This window comes from Antennarius striatus, chromosome 3 (genome assembly GCF_040054535.1).
Source record: "Antennarius striatus isolate MH-2024 chromosome 3, ASM4005453v1, whole genome shotgun sequence".
Taxonomy (NCBI): domain Eukaryota; kingdom Metazoa; phylum Chordata; class Actinopteri; order Lophiiformes; family Antennariidae; genus Antennarius; species Antennarius striatus.
Window position 1 is genome coordinate 4314330 of NC_090778.1, and position 20371 is coordinate 4334700.

General features: G+C 41.2%; 2 protein-coding genes across 4 annotated transcripts in view; both read right to left on the minus strand.

The window, feature by feature from the left end:
- The window catches only part of cacna1ba (calcium channel, voltage-dependent, N type, alpha 1B subunit, a), a 112250-nt gene extending 111803 nt beyond the window's left edge, over nucleotides 1–447 (minus strand). The window contains exon 1 of the mRNA XM_068310129.1: nucleotides 51–447. Within this exon, the coding sequence (XP_068166230.1) occupies nucleotides 51–310 (260 nt within the window). The 5' untranslated portion in view covers nucleotides 311–447. The remainder of the gene's footprint in view (nucleotides 1–50) is intronic.
- Nucleotides 448–3009: 2562 nt separating this feature from the next.
- On the minus strand, nucleotides 3010–17085 carry ehmt1a (euchromatic histone-lysine N-methyltransferase 1a). 3 transcript variants are annotated; one of them, XM_068311107.1, is made up of 23 exons: nucleotides 17035–17085; nucleotides 16441–16810; nucleotides 15031–15151; nucleotides 13720–13802; nucleotides 13243–13465; nucleotides 12983–13128; nucleotides 12284–12427; nucleotides 11578–11876; nucleotides 11421–11504; nucleotides 11114–11202; nucleotides 10907–11013; nucleotides 10519–10641; nucleotides 9463–9564; nucleotides 9276–9380; nucleotides 8622–8776; nucleotides 7071–7238; nucleotides 6849–6993; nucleotides 5491–5568; nucleotides 5271–5386; nucleotides 5004–5090; nucleotides 4834–4912; nucleotides 3578–3753; nucleotides 3010–3506 (listed from the first exon to the last, which is right to left on the minus strand). In XM_068311107.1, exons 2-23 carry the CDS (start codon nucleotides 16798–16800, stop codon nucleotides 3410–3412), a joined length of 3087 nt encoding a protein of 1028 aa, XP_068167208.1. In that variant the 5' UTR covers nucleotides 16801–16810; nucleotides 17035–17085; the 3' UTR covers nucleotides 3010–3409. The 3 variants fall into 3 exon arrangements, 2 of the variants coding, with proteins under 2 accessions (XP_068167208.1, XP_068167207.1); XM_068311106.1 differs by having other exon boundaries at nucleotides 11105–11202; XR_011035039.1 differs by lacking the exons at nucleotides 3010–3506; nucleotides 3578–3753; nucleotides 4834–4912 and having other exon boundaries at nucleotides 5271–5408; nucleotides 11105–11202.
- Between the last annotated feature and the right edge of the window lie 3286 nt (nucleotides 17086–20371).

Sequence of the window (20371 nt, forward strand, 5' to 3'; positions counted from 1 at the left end):
TGTAAGCGGAGTTCGGCACAGTGATGACTCGGACCGGACTGGAAGGATATGGCCATTCGGTGATCTTTTTGGCATATTTCCGTATGACATTATCCTCGCTGAAGATGAACAGAGAGCGGTTAACTGTAAGACAGTTCTGTTTGACAGGAATTGGGTTGTAAATGGCCATGGTCCTGGCTCTCTGGGCCATCGTCTGCTTGTACACCCTCTGCCCGCCCGGAGGCCCCGGCTGCCGGCTGGTACCTCTGGCCGGGCCGGCGGGACAGCTGCCTCCGTAGCGGCTGGACAGTTCGTCTTCAAAACGAGCCATACTGGGATCGTACAGATCTTCCTGGGGAAACCAAAACTGACACCAGAAAAGAAATAAAGAAGAAGCATCACAACGCGCACTGTCGTCCCGTCGTCCAGGAGCTTGAGGTGCGTCTACAGAAGAAAAGAGTCAAAACATTCACGAAACAAGAACACAGGTCTCCGCCTTTTTGGTGCGTCCCATTATGTCACTTCTCCAAACGAAAATTAGGATCAAACTTTAGATAATTGCATTCCATGATGCGTCATTTTTATTATTTTTTTTATATATTTTTTTTAAATAGGTGTTCTTCCTTCCACTGACTTGCCCCGGTCCCCGTGAAGGAGCTGGCGTCAGCCCCTCACCGCGGGTCCATGCTCCGGAATCAGACCACAGGAGCGAATATATCGCCAATGGGTGAGACGTTGCGGTAAAATTTTCCCCAGAGATCGTCCACAAACATGACTTCTGTTCCTGGAAGGCTTGAAAATAAATAATTATTCTCTTGATCTTTTAGTCCGGAGGTCCATTCCAGAGAAAAAAAATTCTCTTCCGCTTTGTTTTAATCGTTAATGATGGAGAGAGAAAAAAAATCACTGCGGAGACTCAACTTCACTGTCAACTCTTCGTCAACGCGACTATTGAGTCAACACTTTCTTCAGTGCTCCTTAGCCACAGGAGTCACGTGATCGGAGAATGACAGCCAGTGGCTCCACCTGGATCAGCCCTGTTTCCATAGCAACAAGAACCAGAGCGCTCCGCATCAGAATGAAGTTATACCGAATGTAAAATGAGCACTTCCGCAATTACTTTTATAATCAGCGATTATTTGTTACGTAGAACATGTGCTTTACAAATTAAATTCACTGAGAAAAGATGAAAAAAAAATTTGTATGAGGAAACACTAGGCTTTTCTGTCATTCATGTTTCGGGTAAATAAATTTATGATAAATAAATTGAGAATTTTTTGTGTTACATTCATTCAGATTGAAAGAACTTAAACTCTTAGAATTTGCTGGAGATTGGCCCAATGCGAAGGTTTGACTACTGAAGCAGGAGGTGCAATATGAAAATATGAAATGTGTGCCACATGAATTATCATCTCTAACCAATACTTTGGAAAACTATACAAATCATAGGAAAATAAAACTTACAATGAAAGGAAATGGGCCCAAAATAATTTGAAACAATAAAAAGAACACATCCCAGGGTTTTCTGGCTCAGTCTCTATGGTGTCCTCCACTGCAAAGTATGCAGAGAATCATTCATTCATTCATTCATCTTCAAACCGCTTCATCCGCCGTTGCAGGGGACACTCCGGGCAATGTACCGGCATTGTTCAGAAGAAGAGTGTTCTTTATTTGAAAAGTTAATGAAAGAGGGTAAAACCTATAAAGAAGTGGAAAAAATGATAGGTGTTCAACTAAAATGATCTTAAAAGGCTTTAAAATGGCAGCCAAATCCAGAAAGATGAGGGAGATAGACTCTTCAAATGGATCAGAGACTAACCAAATTGGCAAAGGCTCAGCAAACAATCAGCTCAAGCAGGATCAGAGAAGATCTACGGCGGTCTCTGAGTCCTGTAACAATCAGAGGACGTCTATGTGAAGCCAAGCTACAAGCAAGACGCCCCATTGTTAAAAAAGAGACGTGCTGAAGCAGTTACAATTTGCCAGACCACATTCACTGGCCCAAAATTTCATAGATCGCTAAAAGTCAGGTTGTTCTTTTTGGGTCTAAGGGCCGCAGACAGTCTTTCAGACGTCCTGCAAACACTGAATTGAAGCCACAGTACAGAGTAAAGATGGTGAAGCATGGTGGTGTAAAAATGATGATATAGGGATGTTTTTCATACTATTGTATTGGTCCTATTTATCACATACCAGGGATCATGGATCAGTTCAGTTCTATCAGAATGCTGGAAGCAGTCATGTCGTATGCTGAAGAGGAAATGCCCTTGAAATGAATGTTTCAACAAGACAATGACTCCAAACACACCCGCAAGCGAACAAAATCATGGATCCAGACAAACAGCATCCAACAAATGGAGTTGCCAGCACAATCCCCAGACCTCTATCCCATTGAAAACTTGTGGGCTGATATAAAAAATACTGTTCATCTCCCAAAACCAAGAAATGCAGAGGAATAGTGGAATCGTCGTGGGCCGGAATGCCCATTGACCGGTGCCAGAAGTTGGTCGAGTCCATGCACCACAGATGTGAAGCAGTTATCTTAAACTGTGCTCATGCAATGTGAAGATTTCACTCGAACACAAAAAAATAGATATTTTCTTACATATCTCTATAAATATGTAGTCAGACTTCAGAAAATAAGACCCCTTTCACATGTTAAAAACCTTTTCTCATATCACTTTGTATCATTAAGTTAAGGAAAGATCCAGAATTTTTTTTTTTTAGAAATAAAGAAATCCGTAAGATAAACTTTAAAGCTCCTATACTGCACATGTGAAATCTGATTACCTGTACATTTTATTCTACCAGGCTTCTTCCAAATCCGTCATGTAGTCCATTTGTAGAACATAGAAATGCTGCAGAAATTTGCACTTGTACGGTATTTTAACTCCGCATATGCCATTTATTTTCTACCTTATTTTCAAGGCCCCCAATAAATTTAATGATAAATGTATTACACAAAAATCCATCAGGTGCCAATGAAAATCACAAAAGTTTGCAGAGCTTATAATAAACAAGACGGGAATATGTTTGAAAAATGTGTTTAATTGCTAACTACAGATGTAAAAATCCTGTTTAAAGATGAGATCAGACTACAATTCCTTCACTTCATTACATCATTAAAAAAATAATTACAGTAATGGAAAAGTCTCTATTTGTTAAAATCATCAACATTTTTTTAACCAGGATGTTGGCTCTTTAAAACTAGTTTATTTTAGTTTTATTTTTTAGTTCTAGTTAAAACACCTGGTGTCAAACTATGTCTACAGATTTTTCAAATAGAAATGTAACTTAAATGAGTGTACAAGTGTTTACTAGAACAAAGCCTTGCCCATACATAGTAGCATCTGGTACCCAGGACAGTGTAAATGACATTACAGGTCACAGAATGAGTCACAGAGAGACATCAGTGATCATCAGGACATTACTATCTACTAGCAGATGAGTAGTGACACTTGGGAGAACCACAGTGGCAGCTGAAGAACTTGCTTTTCACCCTCCAGTAATGATCACCATAGTCAAACCTGGAGAGGGAATGACACCAGCTCATTATGTGTTCACCTGTTCTCTGCAGACAGCTGACAGGGTCACTCACCCTATCTGTTCTCCAGCTCTGATGGGCCTGCTGGAGAAGAAGGCTATCCGGGGGAAGCGAGGATCCTGGTGTGTGGTGAACACCTTCACAGCCACCACATTGGGTTCGCACAGATGGTTGATGAAACGGCCAATGTTTCCAAACAGTCTTGCATCAATACAGTGTGGATCCCCCACCTGCACATGAGTATGGTCACAAGAAGAGTTCAGGTTAAGTGAAATCTCTTATCATAGAAACTACAAAACTAAAATGGGATCATTTTAACATTGGAGTCCATCAAGGACTCAATTTTTTTTGTTATGTCCTCAGTTTACTCTGTTGACTTGCACTCAATGGAATCAGCCAGGGATGCATAGTCCAGACAGTAGGTGCTGACAGCCAGCCTCAAGTATACTTCTAAATGATCATCAGTCATGGTGGAACGGTATTGGACTTAATGTGGGAAAAGGATGGCGAACATAAATTAGAAGAGCCAATTAATGCAGTTGAGGAAATAGTACATTTTTTCATGTTATGACCACCGAACTTCAACTGACTTTGTAATATTAACAGATAATCTTCCACGCCAGAGGAGTCCAGGTGAAACAGTGATGCAATTTTTGATGCGAATCAACATCAGCATCTTCCTGAAAAGGACTGCACATGAATGTAACAACTGGCTCAAAAAAGGTAAGTCTTGAAAGCCGCTGTCAAACTATTTTAATACAGTTTGACAGTTTGGCATGTATTTTAATGTCATGTGATCTACCCAATCACTACCTAGCTTGTTAGTCTTGCTGGCCATAGATCCACTGTTTGCTTAACAGTGACCTAAATTCAAGACGCTTATTTTTTTTGATGTCGTAATATCAACATCACTATGTATCAATATCTATACAATCAGCATAGTTTCAAGTTATATATGGTTCTAATTCACCCTTCCCTTTTTCCTGAGTTACAGCATTTAATAATGGACAAAAAAAAGTGTCACATTATGATGCATGCAACTTTGACCACCAGATTCTAACAGTTCATCCTTCAGTCCCCGCATAACTGTATGACTTCAATTCTTTTCAGTTTCTGAGATCCTGCATTCACAAGAAGGTAACAGACAATGCAAAAACACAATGTAAGGTACATCCTGTTACTATCTGAGTGAGCCTCACAGCTTTTTTGGGGGGGGAATCGGGGCCAGTGGGGAAATGAGGATAGACCACACCCTTATTAAACATAGTGTATACGAACAGACACAACACAATGTAAACCCATTCAATCACTTTGTTATCGAGGGTGAAGAGGAAGGAGTCATTCTCCCTCTTGTCTGCCTCTGCATCGGTGATGATCTCCCCAACATACCTGAAAAGGATAAGAGAGAAAAAAGAGCTCACTGCAAAGTTTCACTCTGTGAAAATGGAAAGTCGTTTCTCCGCTGAAAGCCTATCCTCACTCGCAAATGAATGTTCCTTGAGGGATATTCTGCATGGCTCTCACTCCCCAACCTATCTTCTGTGTCCTGAAGAGCTGCAGTCGGACTCTGAAACGAGGCAATTATCTCATCTGCAGTAGCAGCTGACAGAACAGCAGGAGCATTACCACAAAAACATTACAGTGATGATATTGCAGTTAGCTTCAAGACAGCAAAATAATAAGTGCTGATCTTTTTTTTTTTTTCTGAGGGAGAGAACTTGAAGCCACTAAAGAAGGGACAGATCACCTCATTCCATTCTGGACCACTCTGTTCCTGCAGGTCCTCCAGCAGGAGCAGGCGTGGTTACACTCGAACAGAACCGGAGGCTCCCGCTGGCAAAAGTCAAGCGGCAGTCGACCTTCCTGCGTAGCCACAAACATTCACCTGAGCAGGTAAAATCAGTGACCTCTGTTTGGGTGGACATCTAAAAAAATAATCTAGTGTTTGTGTGTGTGCCTCAACTTACACTGTCATACCAACATCGCAGACTCAGATGACCGCATGCACAGGTACTGGATGAGCAGTCGTCTGTGCAACTGCAGTGCTGCATGAAATAATGAGGTATTAAGATGTGGAGTTACATGAAGCATTATTTTTCAGTTGAACAAAACATGCCAGACTCAGAGGAAACAGAAACGTTAAGAATGTTTAGGGCAGTTCATTCAAACCCTGCTGTGTGTTCGTTTTTTCATTCTGGACAGGTGTGAACAATAAAAAACTGACTAAGGATAACTTGTACCATTTTTACAAAAAACTAGAACACATCTGCTGTCCTTTTAACAGAGTTAAATCCACTGAAAAAAGCTGATTGACATCTCTCCCAGTACAAACAGTCACGTTTGTATGTCTTTCTCTAGGGCACGTGTCAAACTTAAGGCCCGGGGGCCATATGTGGCCCGCCACATCATTTTATTTGGCTCCTGAGAGCATAAAAGGTCAGAGTATCTAATAAATTGGTCAAAAGTGTGCTTTGAGCAAAAACTAAATTTCCCACAATGCAGTAATTCAAACCATTTTAACATTGACAAAAACGTTGTGAACAAAGTTAACGTCCTAACTTGTGTTTGATGTTATTTTTCTTTATTCACTTGGATAGTTTGATCCTTGATTGATGGAGTTGTGTTGGTTTAATAACCAAATAAATTAAAATGATTTTATAACAGAGAAATAAACATATTTTTTTCCGTCCAACTGTAATGTTTGTAACTTGAATAAGTAATAAATTCAGAGTAATTTAACATTAAGGAGTTACATTTAGTTACATTCATAAGTTGCATCTGGCCCTTTGAGTATAGCCATTATGTTGATGTGGCCCTCAGTGAAAATGATTTTGACACCCCTGCTCTAGGGCATCTCACTCACTGTCATACTAAAAAAATGAGAAGAATCAAGGGTAGCAGATCCCAGGACATCTCATCAGAGAGCTTTTTGCCTCTGTCAGTGAAGTTGTGATTTCACCCATGTTTATTGGTTGTGCTATTTCACAGGATTACAAACTACTGGACAGAGTTCGACTAAATCTGATGAAAGGACAACGAGTCTACAGAGCAGAAATACTCCAGTTCTGGTGCTGTATAGAATAAAGAGATGTAGAAATGTTGTTTTTCCAGTTTGTTAAAAGTTGACAGAAAAAGGACAATTTTACCCATGATGACTGCAGTCATCGTGGGTCTTTAATGTGACTGCACTGACGACCAGAGGGAGAATATTGATTTTAGCTTTATCAATTGAAGAATGAAGTCTGATATCAGAGTATTTGTGTCCAGTGTGGAAGTGTGATAGCTTTATTCATTGTAATCAAGTGTGTCGCTGTAACAACCTCACCTGTAAGTGAGTGATGTTCTTGTCTATGTTCAGCTGGGAAGTGACACAGTTGTCCGGTATGTATTTGAAGTTTTCAGGACAAGGCTCGCTGTCAACACAGTTAACACAGGTGATGGGAATGGCTTCGTACCCGCAAGAAATGTCCCTACAAGAAAGAAAATGAGTCAGTCATGGATGTTATAAAAAAAAATATGGACAAATACACAGAGCCTTGCTGTCTACCTGCTGAGCACTCTTTCCCCCTGACAGGTCCTACTTCCCCAGGCATTGGTCAGCTTCTTGTTGCTATTGAGGGCCATCCACACCTGAGAGCCAAATGTGCAGGAGTCCTGACCGGTCTCGCCCTCCCGATTCGTCTGATTGACATCAGCTCCATGAGACAGAAACAACCTGCAGTAAGAGGATCTTTAAGTCAGAGATGTGGGACGATGTGAGAAGTTTGTCATGTAGAGAGTATATAACTCCATGCAGCACTGTTTGATTGTGATGCTCCAGGAATGTCTGTGGATTAAGAAACTTTTCCATCAGCGTGGGGGTGAGTGGACAATGACTGAATCATTTATGGGTGGACGATTCTTTTAGGCATGCCATTATTAGCCATAGACGTCCACGTCATCCCACAGATTACAGACGCGATTGAGGTCTACCCTCCTGGCTTTGTGCACAGGTGACATGTTACAAAAGAAAGTTTCTTGAGACAAAGTCAGCTCAAAACTAACATCAGCTGCTACCAACAGCATATATTTTGTTAAGGTAATTACCGTATACTCTAGAAGTAAATTCATGGCATTACTGTAAAGCCGTGGTACTCAAAAATTTTTGTGCCATGGACCTGGTTTAACGTCAGGCAATATTTTGGTGCACTGGCCTTTAAGGTGTGGCGGATCAATTTAACAAAATGTAAGGACATGACCAGCATAAGAACTGTTGTTTCTTAAATGTGATAATAAACATGAATCCAATGTGTATGCAACTTTATTAACAGCGTCATCGTAACATTGTACCAACGTGGTTTTTATGTCAACTTTGCAGGCTGGGCTTTTCAATTTAGTGGTAATGTATTGTGAGTTCACACAGAGGCTTGTATTATTACTTTTAACATTTGTCTAAACAGATGTTAATCAGAAGTGGACAGGTCTCAGTGAAGGGGTGAAGGCGGCCCGTAGATTGGGGTGAATGTGGCTCACGGACAGTCAAAACCGATCGGTGTGTTTGGAGCTGTTCAGACTGAGATGCATCTGTTCAAATGCGATTTGAAACCACCTCCCGAAAGTGGTTTCAATCTGTCTTGCAAAAATCTGATTTTATGTGGTATGTCACTGTTCAGACTACAAAAACAGTCATCTGGTCCGTTCTGGATGGGCTACAAATCGGATTTTGGCAGCCAGTCTGAACGCAGCCATATGGGACACATCTAGATCCAGTTAGCCATATCGTGTTAGAGGTGGGCAAGGCCACATACAGCTAAGATCACCTATTTGACAACAGAACAGACAGAAGGGATTGCACACACTATCATGTCCATTCTATTCTTGTTTTGTGTTGAAGACTCTTTTTTTTTGACAAGACAGCCAATAGAGTTTGATAGGAAATAGGGTGTGATGCTGACATGCAGCAAAGGGCAGTCAAACCCAGATCTTACACTTACACTTACCACTGAGCTATCAGAACTCCATACAGTGCATTTTTACTTGTTTTCCAATGACACTTTTTATGAAAAAGTTTTCCAGCCCTACCCCACATGAAGGTCCGGGGACCTCAAGACAAACTCACATCACACATTCCAGGTGGTTCTCTCGGGCAGCAACATGAAGCGGTGAGTCGCCGTGAATGTTGACAGCGTTTAGGTCACAATTTGCTTCAAGGAGAGCCTGAGCAATGTCATCGCAGCCAGACAGAGCAGCCCAGTGCAAGCAGACATTCTCTTCCTGAACAAGGACCACAGAAGCAGTTAGAGCAGTCACCTTGTTCTGATAGGGGAAGGGTTAACTGTGCAGGCTGAAGAAGAACAGGTCAGGTTCCTTTTAAACATTTTGCATCAGCATAATGTACTCTTTCACCTACATAACTGGAACCAGTACGAAGTTAATGACTTTTAAGCATGCAGTCAAATAGAACATTTACAAAGAATAATGTTATGTCACATCTAAGTTTTACTGAACATAAAACAAATTAGAATAACTTAATTCAAATCCATTTTATTCAAACTATCTGAACCGGCGTAGATAGGCTAGCTAACCGCACACCACTTGTTATTATACAAGTGATGCCCTTTTAATGTTCACACAGTACTGATGTGAAAACACTACATCTGACACTTATCAAAGAGGTCATCTTAATGAGCTGTACTGCTATAGAAAGTATGCAAGAACAGTGTTGTGGTGTGTATGGTTCGGCTGTGAGAGTGAAGGGTGTATCTGCCTTTACCTTGTCTCTCAAGTTAACATCTGCTCCTCTGGCCAGCAGCAGCCGGACCACCTCCCTGTGCTTGTACTCAATGGCCCAGGTGATGGGAGTCCATCCACCATCGTCCTGCACACATACAAGCTGTATAACTGCGAAGTGGTACACCAACACTTTTCTTGTTGGCGGCAGTGAGTAAATGAGACTTTACCTGACTGTTGATGTATTTGGATGCCTTGGAGAGCAGATGATGGACTATATCATAATGGCCCAGTTTAGCTGCCAGATGCAGACAGGTGAAACCCATGATATCCTAAAGTGACAACATGAGTCACACTGAACAACACTTCATAATGCCATGACCAAATGAGTGCATTCCTTTGCTTATTAATTCCATGAGTTAAACTTAAGGTCCAAAAAGGCAGAACTTGGGTTTCAATTTAACAGTGAGGCATGCAGAAATCGAACATTCAAGTCTAGCAGTGCATGTACACTTTTGACTATGTGTATCTTGTATGAGCATGCTTTGCTTTCAGTTCATAGGTTACAGTGAAGATACAAATCACATCCTCATATCCATTTGGTATCTCTTCATTGCAGCAGGTCCAAGGGAAGACAAAAAGGAATTGTTTTCTTAACATCTGAAAAGATGTTTCACTTCAACATAAATCATTTAACAAAAAATGTGAGTTTGACAGAACAAGACTCAAGTTCATAGACGGTGACACGCAAACACAAAGTGTTTTGAAGGTTTTCCTTATGTCACCCATGTCCCCTGAAAGCAAGCGATGTAAAAATATAAAACTGAAAAAAGGATCACCTGATCTAAAATCTAGAGGTCAACCAATAAAATTCCAGTTCAAAGCTGAGGCCAAGTATGTCTGTAGCAGACATGGCCCACTGAAAAAGCTGCTGGTTGAAGCGGTTTTTACAGCTTGTAGTATGAAGTCATTTTATACAGTGATCAAACAAATGCAGCAGTTCACCAAAGTTCTGCAAACAGTTTCATAGAAGAAGTCCAGGGATCAACATAACCTAGTTTAACCAGTTGTATTGTCTTTCTCTGTTTGCTACTCACATTAGTTTTACTTGACAGAACCTATCTCACCACCACAGTGACAAAAGACAAACATAGCAGTTGTGGGGTGTGACTTTGGAAAACACTATGACCTACTTATATCATATTTCATTCAATATGGACATCCTCTAAAACTGCCAAGCAGTTTTCTTGTAGTTTTCAGAAGTAAAAATGATAATTAATAAAAACCTTGTGGCTAACAGCAGCTCCGGCTCTCAACAAATACTTGACCGTGTCCAGATGGTTGTTTTCACAGGCCGCCATCAGGGGTGTTTTCTGTGCCTCGTCACACATGTCCAGGTTGGCTCCTGCCTGTGTGTAAAATCTCCCATCATCATTAATTACCACACAAACATAACTCAGCAGGTTTCTGGCCATGAAAGTTAGCATGTTAATTACAAACCAACATGTAAATGAAAGGATGGATGGACAGAAAGTGGATACTAGCTGCAACCTGGAGGTCCTGCTAACTATCTGCATTCCCATGTTCTGATTCTGTGTGTAAAAATTAACCACACCAGACAAAAAAAAATCCAAACTACAAACTTTGAGCTTATCGCATTCACGGTCAGCTCACCTGGACCAGCATGTGACAGACTTCCTGGTGGCCCTCAGCAGCCGCTGCGTGGAGAGGGGTGCACCTGCTTTGGTCTTCCATTAGAAAGTTGGGGTCCTTCCCATCAACTGCAATGTATGAAGATTGTTGCATCAGTGCGACCATACAAACCCAATAAACATGCACTATTATTGTAACTGCTCAGGTCAAATAACATACTTGAGTTACCTAAGAGATGAATGACCTTCTGGAGCTCTCCTTCTTTAGCAGACATGTACAGTTGTCGGCTGGGGTACTTTGTTTTCTTCTGTTTAAGGCTAAAACATGATGGAAAATATTCATCAGTGACTTATAATCATAATTTATTTATGATTACGGTGCAAGTGTGTGTGTGTGTGTATATATATACACACATATATACATATATATGTGTGTGTGTGTGTGTGTGTGTGTGTGTGTGTGTGTGTATGTATATATATAAAAATTGTTGTTTAGTTTCGTTTTGTTTTTAAACAAGATGAATGGTTAACCTCACTTTTCATCATCCAGAGCCATCAGGATGTTCTCAAGTGACTCTTTGGGTAGGTTATCTGCAGCACACACAGCTTCACCCTTTAACCTATAAGTAGTTGTCTTAGTAATTCAAGAGTGATGGAATTCTTTCTGAGAGATGATAAGAAGACATGTGTCACCTGCTCAGGCTCACATCGCGGCTCCTCTGTGGCTCGCTGGTCTTCTTTGCTCGCAGAATCATTGGCGTAGCTGGTTCTGAAGGCAAGGTGGCCAAAGCAGGCACAGTTGGAAGCGAGGGCCCCGGTTCCGACCTTGGTATAGAGGATGACGGATCAACTTTTGATATTGTCACCTCCTTTGCCCCACTGGCATCCTCTCCGCAGTGGGGGCAAAAATTGATATTCTTCAAAACTGAGGCACATTCCCTGTGAAAACGATGAGAAATGGTGCCGTATGGCCTGCACTCCATGAAAGTACCCTGTGGGACAACATGAAAGAACACATTCACACTTCTTTATACAAAACATTATCTATGACTAAGAATTACTGTGCATTATTTTAGCCATTTCAACTGTTTTTTTGAGAAACCTATTTTCAAAAAAGGTGGTCTGTAGTTTAAATCTACAGAAAGGTGATGAATTGCAAAACACTGAATCCTTATATTTAACAGAATAATAAAGGACAGCATAACACATGTCAAAAATGAGATAATTTCCTTGTTCTTTAAAAATGATAGATCGACTTTGAAATTTATGCCAAAAAAAAAAACATTTCAATGAAGTTGGAAACATTTCAAGAATAGACTGGAAAATGGGAATGAAATTAACTGGTGTTGTCCCGCAAATCATACAGAAGGATCAACAGCATCACTGGATGTTTCCTGACCGTCCTGCAGAAGAGGCCGCAGCCTGGGCAGCACTGGTGCTTAACCATGCCGGCTCGGTGGTCCTCACACAGAACCAGAAGATGGACCGAGTTAGAAGGCCGCATCATTTCTTGCTTCATAACTCGCCTCTGGCAACAACTCAGCTGTGGAGAGAAAATTCACAATAGTAGCCCAAGAAACCGGTTCCAACACAAACACCTAATAACCTGGGTTCCAACTCTAAAGGATTCAAATCTGCACATAAATTTATGACATAATGCAAAATAATTACAAAATCAGAGAGTTTCTTTTATATGCTTCTGGCAGTCAGCATTTATTCAAATGTGTTTCCATTTTTGGGTTAGTTCTTCTGAGAATAGATGTTGAGGACTGGCCACACAAGAGTCTGTTACTCCAACTGCAGGTGACCTGAGGCTGTTCTCTGATTGGCTGCATCAAATTTTCTACAACAACACAGCTCTGTGTCTCAGAACCTCCCACCTTTGTTGGCAGCACATCAGCTCCACTTTCATGTTTTGTGATGTAAAAATGATTCGATAATTCTTTCTCATGCTCACATCTGCCATCAATATAAGTATTTTTGTTCCTGTTCTGGAAGAATCTAAGAACATGACTCAATAAAATCGATTGATAAAAGTACTTTGTAAATTCTATGTATTTTGCTGACTGAGATTTTATCAGCAGTCATATGAATCTACCTTTCCATCCTTCCTTTCCATTGCCATGCATGTCTGATTCACTGTAGACAGGCTTCCTCCGCTTGGAGGAGTCTCCATACGACAACAGCAGAGAGGTAACTCCTCAGCCAGGTACGTTTCAGTCATGTCTGCATCTGATGCTAAACCTGCACACAAATACATCTCTATATTTCATTGAAAATCACAACAAAAAACTGATCTGTAGAGAAACAGTGAACACACTGAATTAAGTTGATGCCAGACAAAGATGCTGTTCTCACCAGACAGGGGAGGTGGGAGCAACTGTTCTTGTGCTTTCAGGTCGAGACAATCCAGAGTCAACTCTGTGTATTCAACATGTCTGCCATCGCCCTCTTCCACCTCCATCAGAGCCCTATCGTTATCAGCTGGGGGTTCTCCAGTCATCAGGGTCTCAGATGGAGTCCCTGGTTTCTCATCTGCAGTAGTGTGATTCATCTCTTTACTGGCTCCTGGCTCCTCTTTCTTATTAAAAAAATAATGACATCTGTAATTATTATTACTTAGTTCATCCCATGTTATCAAGACTTCTGGAATGTCACATCCGTAACAGCATGTTTACAAAAGAATACAATATGTAAACAAAAAAACCCCCACAGAAATAATACATTATTATTATTATGTGCTGAACTCAACCCCACCTTGTGTGTGGTATTATTATTAAACCCCTGTTGTCAGGAGGTCTGACAAACACGAATAAAACAAATAAGTGGACCTGCCTTCTCCTGCAGTTTAAGGGTCTTGATCTTTTTCTTGGGGACCAGGTTGTACGTTCCCATCTTCCTCTTCCTCTTCTTCACTGCTACAAGCACAATGAGAAGCAAATATACTTTGGAGAAGACATGCTATGTTAACATGTGGATGAAAACAGACTAGCACAGCATGGAAACACTGGTAAAATACAGTATAAACTGTTTGATAAGTGTAAATTGTTTGGCTCTGGGTGACAGGGGGTAACTGAGTAACTCAGTCTTTTAATATGAATAATTCCACACTAGAATGTGTGATGTTGCATTTTCGCTCACATGTTCTTCACAGATTTCAGAGCCATTCTTCAGAGAGCTGTCCCTTCTAGGAAATCATTGGATAGGAGGCGGTTTCCGGACTTATACATCAGTTTTTCCACAAAATAATAATAATTCTGTTAATGTTTGCTGAATGACATAAAATTTTGAAATATTAGTATATACAAATATTGTTTTTCACCCTGTCTCTGTCTTTAATCTGATCCTGTCTTCTTGTTTTAAATTTTAGAATCTCTTCCTGTCATTAAACTGAAATTAAAAGTCGTGATATCGCAGTCATTTTTTAAGTAAGTTATTCTAGATTCGGTGGATATTTACAGTTTTACTTTCATCATACGGTAGACTGAAATAAAATTATTACCAGGGCTCTGAACCGGTTCATGGAATGAAAATGAAAACCAGAAACTTTTGGAATTTTTCCAGGAACAAAAACAAAACCACAAACTTCCTATTTTTTGTATGTTCTGGAACAGAATCAGTTATTCAAAATAATTGTAACCAGTTAATATGATGTCTTTTTTCCTCCTTGAAAAAATATCTGACTTCATTCACGCAATGCGTGATGAGAGCAGAGAGAAGTTGAGGCATATCACCAGCAGTCAAGGAAAAGGCAGTCTCTCAATCTCAGTTATATTCATAACAGATAAACACTGCAATCTGTCAATCAGACCACAATGTTGGATTTTGACATAAATTCACTGGCTGCCAGTCATTTTCATTGCAGTGTGTCCCAGTACTGCCATTCACTGATCACAAGATTCTTTGTTCAGAGCGACGCCGCGTTCACTCCCCGGTGGGCTCTGACATACGCAAAGATTGTTGCCTGTACAAACAAATCATACATGGGAAAAATCACTGGGCTTTTGTGAAGGGATGAGTAGTGCTCTACTAGCCATATCCTGCAGCAACTGGTGATAACCGAAGCACACATCAAATTTTTGTCAAATAATTTTCTTTAAAGTTAGGTTCAAACTGATGAAGTCTGCACCGCAAGAATCAACTAACCTGAATGAGGTTTCGTGGAGGTGGGGGCCGCTCTCTTCTCTTTGCTTTTCTGGTTGTCATGAAGCATCATTTTAGCTGGTTGTCCCTCCAGGCTGGATTTTGGTGGCTTCCTGCCAGAAGGCTTTGGAGGCAAGCAGGACAAAACAACACATGAGAAATGAAATATGACAAAGAAGAACAGAAAAACGACGTTACCACACATGGTAAGATGTGAATGTCATCCAGTTGTTTTTATCCTAAATCTACGGATGAGTCTTGGCATCTAAACATGTGCTTAACTACAGAAAGGACAGTATAACACAGCCCAGATGTGGTTCACGTGGTAAAGGATTACTTAAACCGAGTTGTCAGTTGTGGTTAAATATTAAAGCAGGTTCTGTTGAATTGTTCAGAATAAATGTTTGGAGGTAATAAAGCAGTAACTAGTGTTCAACCACATGAAATGTTGATGACTAACAAATAACTATTCAGTAATAACAGATATGCTTGTGTTTAAGAGAAAACAATCAGTGTGTCACCCATTTCTCTGACTACTAAGAAACAAAACAGACAGAAGACAGGATAAACATTAGCAAATAATTAGATTAATATAAAGAATGCTTCCATAGAGATTTACAAATCAGCATCTATAGAACATGGATCTGATTGCACCTGAACATTTCAACCAAATTTATTGGTTTTGAGATAAAATAATTACTTAAATTTAATTAAAAATCCATTCCCTTAATTTATTTTGAGTAAAATTGGGACCGCATTTAAATAGAAGGCATTTATTAATTGAAATTTAATATTATTTTAAAAGACATCTAGTTTCTAAACACTTTTACGTTTATTTTACTTTCAATTCATCCTATATTTCATGGTGGTTTTTCCTTAAGCCTTTTATTAAAATGCTGGTGATCAACATTTCAAACTGTTGGCTCTATTGTTCTGTATTCTCACTCTTGTAAGATCAGCTATGGGATTCAGTAATGACATACCGGTACTCATCATCTGCTTTCTCATGCAAGAACTGGAGGATGTGTGGGTTTTTTTAGTTTAAGTGATTTGTTTACACACTGAAACTTCATCACACATAAAGCTGAAATTGTACAATAATTTTGATACAATCAGCTGTCGATAGATATGGATAGATGGATTTAGAACATTAATATATTCAAACACATACATCCAGGTCTGCGTTAGTCCTCATTACCAAATATTCATTTTTTCCACGTGATAGTAGCTGATGCTTTTCCTGCTTTGTTTTGGGGTGTTTTGGTTGGTTTTGAATGCTTGATTTACTATCTTAAAAGGCCTACTACAAGTTTCAGGTCACTTTTCCAAACCATTTTTCAACCAAAAACATCAATACTAAAATTCCACATTTAATCAATAATAAATAACAAATAATTCTTATACATAATTTACTTGGACATCAGGAGAGCTTGCTTGCGATTTCTCTCCTGCTGGGGCCAACAGAGCTCCTGAGCTGGGGATCCGTTCTGCTGCTGCAGCCTGCACCTCACCGATGGGGGGTCCAGTCAGCCAGCCGGCCGGGCCCCCAGAGAGGCTGCCATGAGAAGCCGGTGGTCCCCCAGAAGCTGCTGCAGGTCGTTTGCTGCGGAGAACTCCATCACTGCTAACTATGGGGGAGTTGTGGAAAGGAGTTATCTTTGTCTTGGGCCTCTGTGCAGCCTGTACCCGGACACCGGTGGGTGCTCCGGAGGAGGGGGGGCAGGAGAGTCTTCTGCCTGGTCCCGGTCGTTCGCTGTCTCCTCTGTGATCCATTGTTGACACACTGAGGAAGTTTAAACCGATTGTACTACAGTTTCAAACGTCGTCACAGCATTACCCAACAACGGCTGCGTATTTCATATGGTATTTAAATATCTTTCTAGCAGTCCAGCTGCAAAAAAACAAGTTATCACATTTTCACGTGGCTATCAGGTCACAAGAAACACAAAGTAAAACGAGTGAACACCGGGAAAAGTTAGGGAAAAAACGACGTAAAAAACTTCTTACTTTAAAGTCTTCCTCCCAGCTCCGGCCCGTGTTGCTGTTACCGTGATTACAGACGGGGACCGGATGACAGCCTTTTCTCCTTCCGCCCTTCCCCCGTGGACGCACGTGATACATGCTGCTCTATTTCCTCACAGGTAACAAAATAGTTTCACCGGTAAACTGCGAGAAACTTCTTGGCATCAGCTAAAAAAAAGCCATCGCTTTTTTTTTTTTTAATGTCAATTTCAGACAGTAAAAACATTGCAAGTTTACCTCAGTGCTTCCTAAATTAATGAGATTAAACAAAACCGGAAGTAGGGAAAAACAGATCCTCTTGACATCTACCGATGGGGACCCAGAGTATTTTTCCGCTTCTACTGATATGCAAATTGATGATTATGCACAAGTTAATAAATATCGAATGTATTACACAATTTTTCTTCTTTAATGAAATGCATTATGAAAGTTTGTACCTCAACCCATCCGTATACTGTAATAATGTTTGAACAAACATTAGCAGATCAAGTCAATATATAACAATATTATAATTAAAGTATCAATCATTATTAACTAAGAAATAATGGTGATGGGGGGAAAAAAGATGCAGCTCTTCATAAAATTTACTTTAAAATGAAAACGTGGATATCTAAATTTTCTGAATTGCAGTGAAATAAAAACCAACAGATATTCAAGTAAAAGAGCCTTAAAACTATATTCAAATCAGTAAATCAACCATAGATTACAAAAACTGCGAGTTAGTCCCAAGCCCGGATAAATACAGAGGGTTGCGTCAGGAAGGGCATCCGGCGTAAAACTTTTGCCAAATCAAAGATGCGAATCAAACCTATGACTTCCATACCGGATCGGTCGAGGCCCGGGTTAACAACGACCGCCATTGGCGCTGTTGACCTACAGGGCGCCGGTGGAAATTGGATTACTGTTGGTCGAAGAAGGAGAGGAGGAAAGTGCGTTCGCACGAAGAAAGAGAAGAGGAACACCAAGAGTATAGGACTACGAGTAGGGACGTTGAATGTTGGAACTATGACAGGAAAAGGTAGAGAGTTGGTTGACATGATGCAGAGAAGGAAGGTAGACATACTGTGTGTCCAGGAGACCAGGTGGAAAGGTAGCAAGGCTAGAAGTTTAGGAGCAGGGTTCAAGTTGTTCTATCATGGTGTAGATAGGAAGAGAAATGGAGTAGGCGTTATCTTGAAGGAGGAGTTTGTTAGGAATGTCCTGGAGGTCAAAAGAGTGTCGGATAGAGTGATGAGTCTGAAGCTAGAAATCGAAGGTGTGATGTTCAATGTTGTTAGCGGGTATGCTCCACAGGTAGGATGTGGGCTGGAGGAGAAGGAGAAATTCTGGTCGGACTTTGATGAAATGATGCAGAGCATGCCTAGAAGTGAGAGAGTTGTCATTGGAGCAGACTTCAATGGACACGTTGGTGCAGGAAACAGAGGTGATGAGGAGGTGATGGGCAGGTTTGGTATCCAGGAGAGGAACGCAGAAGGACAGATGGTAGTTGACTTTGCAAAAAGGATGGAAATGGCTGTAGTGAATACTTTCTTCCAGAAGAGGCAGGAACATAGAGTGACCTATAAGAGTGGTGGTAGGAGCACGCAGGTAGACTACATCTTGTGTAGACGGTGTAACCTGAAAGAGATCAGTGACTGTAAAGTAGTGGTAGGTGAGAGTGTAGCCAAACAGCATAGGATGGTGGTGTGTAGGATGACTCTGGTGGTGAGGAAGATGAAGAGGGCAAAGGCAGAGCAGAAGACGAAATGGTGGAAGCTGAAAAAGGAAGAGTGTTGCATGACTTTTAGGAAGGAGTTAAGACAGGCTCTGGGTGGCAAGGAGGTGCTTCCAGATGACTGGACAACTACAGCTAATGTGATCAGGGAGACAGGTAGGAGAGTACTTGGTGTGTCATCTGGAAGGAAAGTAGATAAGGAGACTTGGTGGTGGAATGAGGAGGTACAGGAGTGTATACAGAGAAAGAGGGTAGCTAAGAAGAAGTGGGACACTGAGAGGACTGAGGAGAGTAGACAGGAGTACAGGGAGATGCAGCGTAAGGTGAAGGTAGAGGTAGCAAAGGCCAAACAAGAAGCTTATGAGGACTTGTACGCTAGGTTGGACAGTAAGGAGGGAGAGACTGATCTATACCGGTTGGCAAGACAGAGAGATAGAGATGGGAAGGATGTGCAGCAGGTTAGGGTGATTAAGGATAGAGACGGAAGTCTATTGACAGGTGCCAGTAGTGTGATGGGAAGATGGAAAGAGTACTTTGAAGAGTTGATGAACGTGGAAAATGAGAGAGAACAAAGACTAGAAGAGGTTACTGTTGTGGACCAGGAAATAGCAAAGATTAGTCAGGATGAAGTGAGGAGGGCATTGAAGAGGATGAAGAGTGGAAAGGCAGTCGGTCCTGATGATATACCTGTAGAGGTTTGGAAGTGTCTAGGAGAGGTGGCAGTAGAGTTTCTGACTGGGTTGTTCAACAGGATCTTAGATAGTGAGAAGATGCCTGAGGAATGGAGGAGAAGTGTGCTGGTGCCCATTTTTAAGAACAAGGGAGATGTGCAGAGTTGTGGCAACTACAGAGGAATAAAGCTGATGAGCCATACAATGAAGTTATGGGAGAGAGTAGTGGAAGCTAGACTAAGGGCAGAAGTGAACATTTGTGAGCAGCAGTATGGTTTCATGCCAAAAAAGAGTACTACAGATGCAGTATTTGCGTTGAGGATGTTGATAGAGAAGTATAGAGAAGGCCAGAGGGAGCTGCATTGTGTTTTTGTAGATCTGGAGAAAGCTTACGACAGGGTGCCCAGAGAGGAACTGTGGTATTGTATGAGGAAGTCTGGAGTGGCAGAGAAGTATGTTAGAGCGGTGCAGGACATGTATGAGGACTGTAAGACAGTGGTGAGGTGTGCTGTAGGTGTGACAGAGGAGTTCAAGGTGGAGGTGGGACTGCATCAGGGATCAGCTCTGAGCCCCTTCTTGTTCGCTATGGTGATAGACAGGCTGACAGACGAGGTTAGACAGGAATCTCCATGGACTATGATGTTTGCAGATGACATTGTGATCTGCAGTGAGAGCAGGGAACAGGTGGAGGAGAAGCTAGAGAGGTGGAGGTTTGTCCTGGAAAGGAGAGGAATGAAGGTTAGCCGCAGTAAGACAGAGTACATGTGTGTGAATGAGAGGAACCCAAGTGGAAGAGTGAGGTTACAGGGAGAAGAGATCAAGAAGGTGGAGGATTTTAAGTACTTAGGCTCAACAGTCCAGAGCAATGGAGAGTGTGGAAAAGAGGTGAAGAAGCGTGTCCAGGCAGGATGGAACGGGTGGAGGAAAGTGTCAGGTG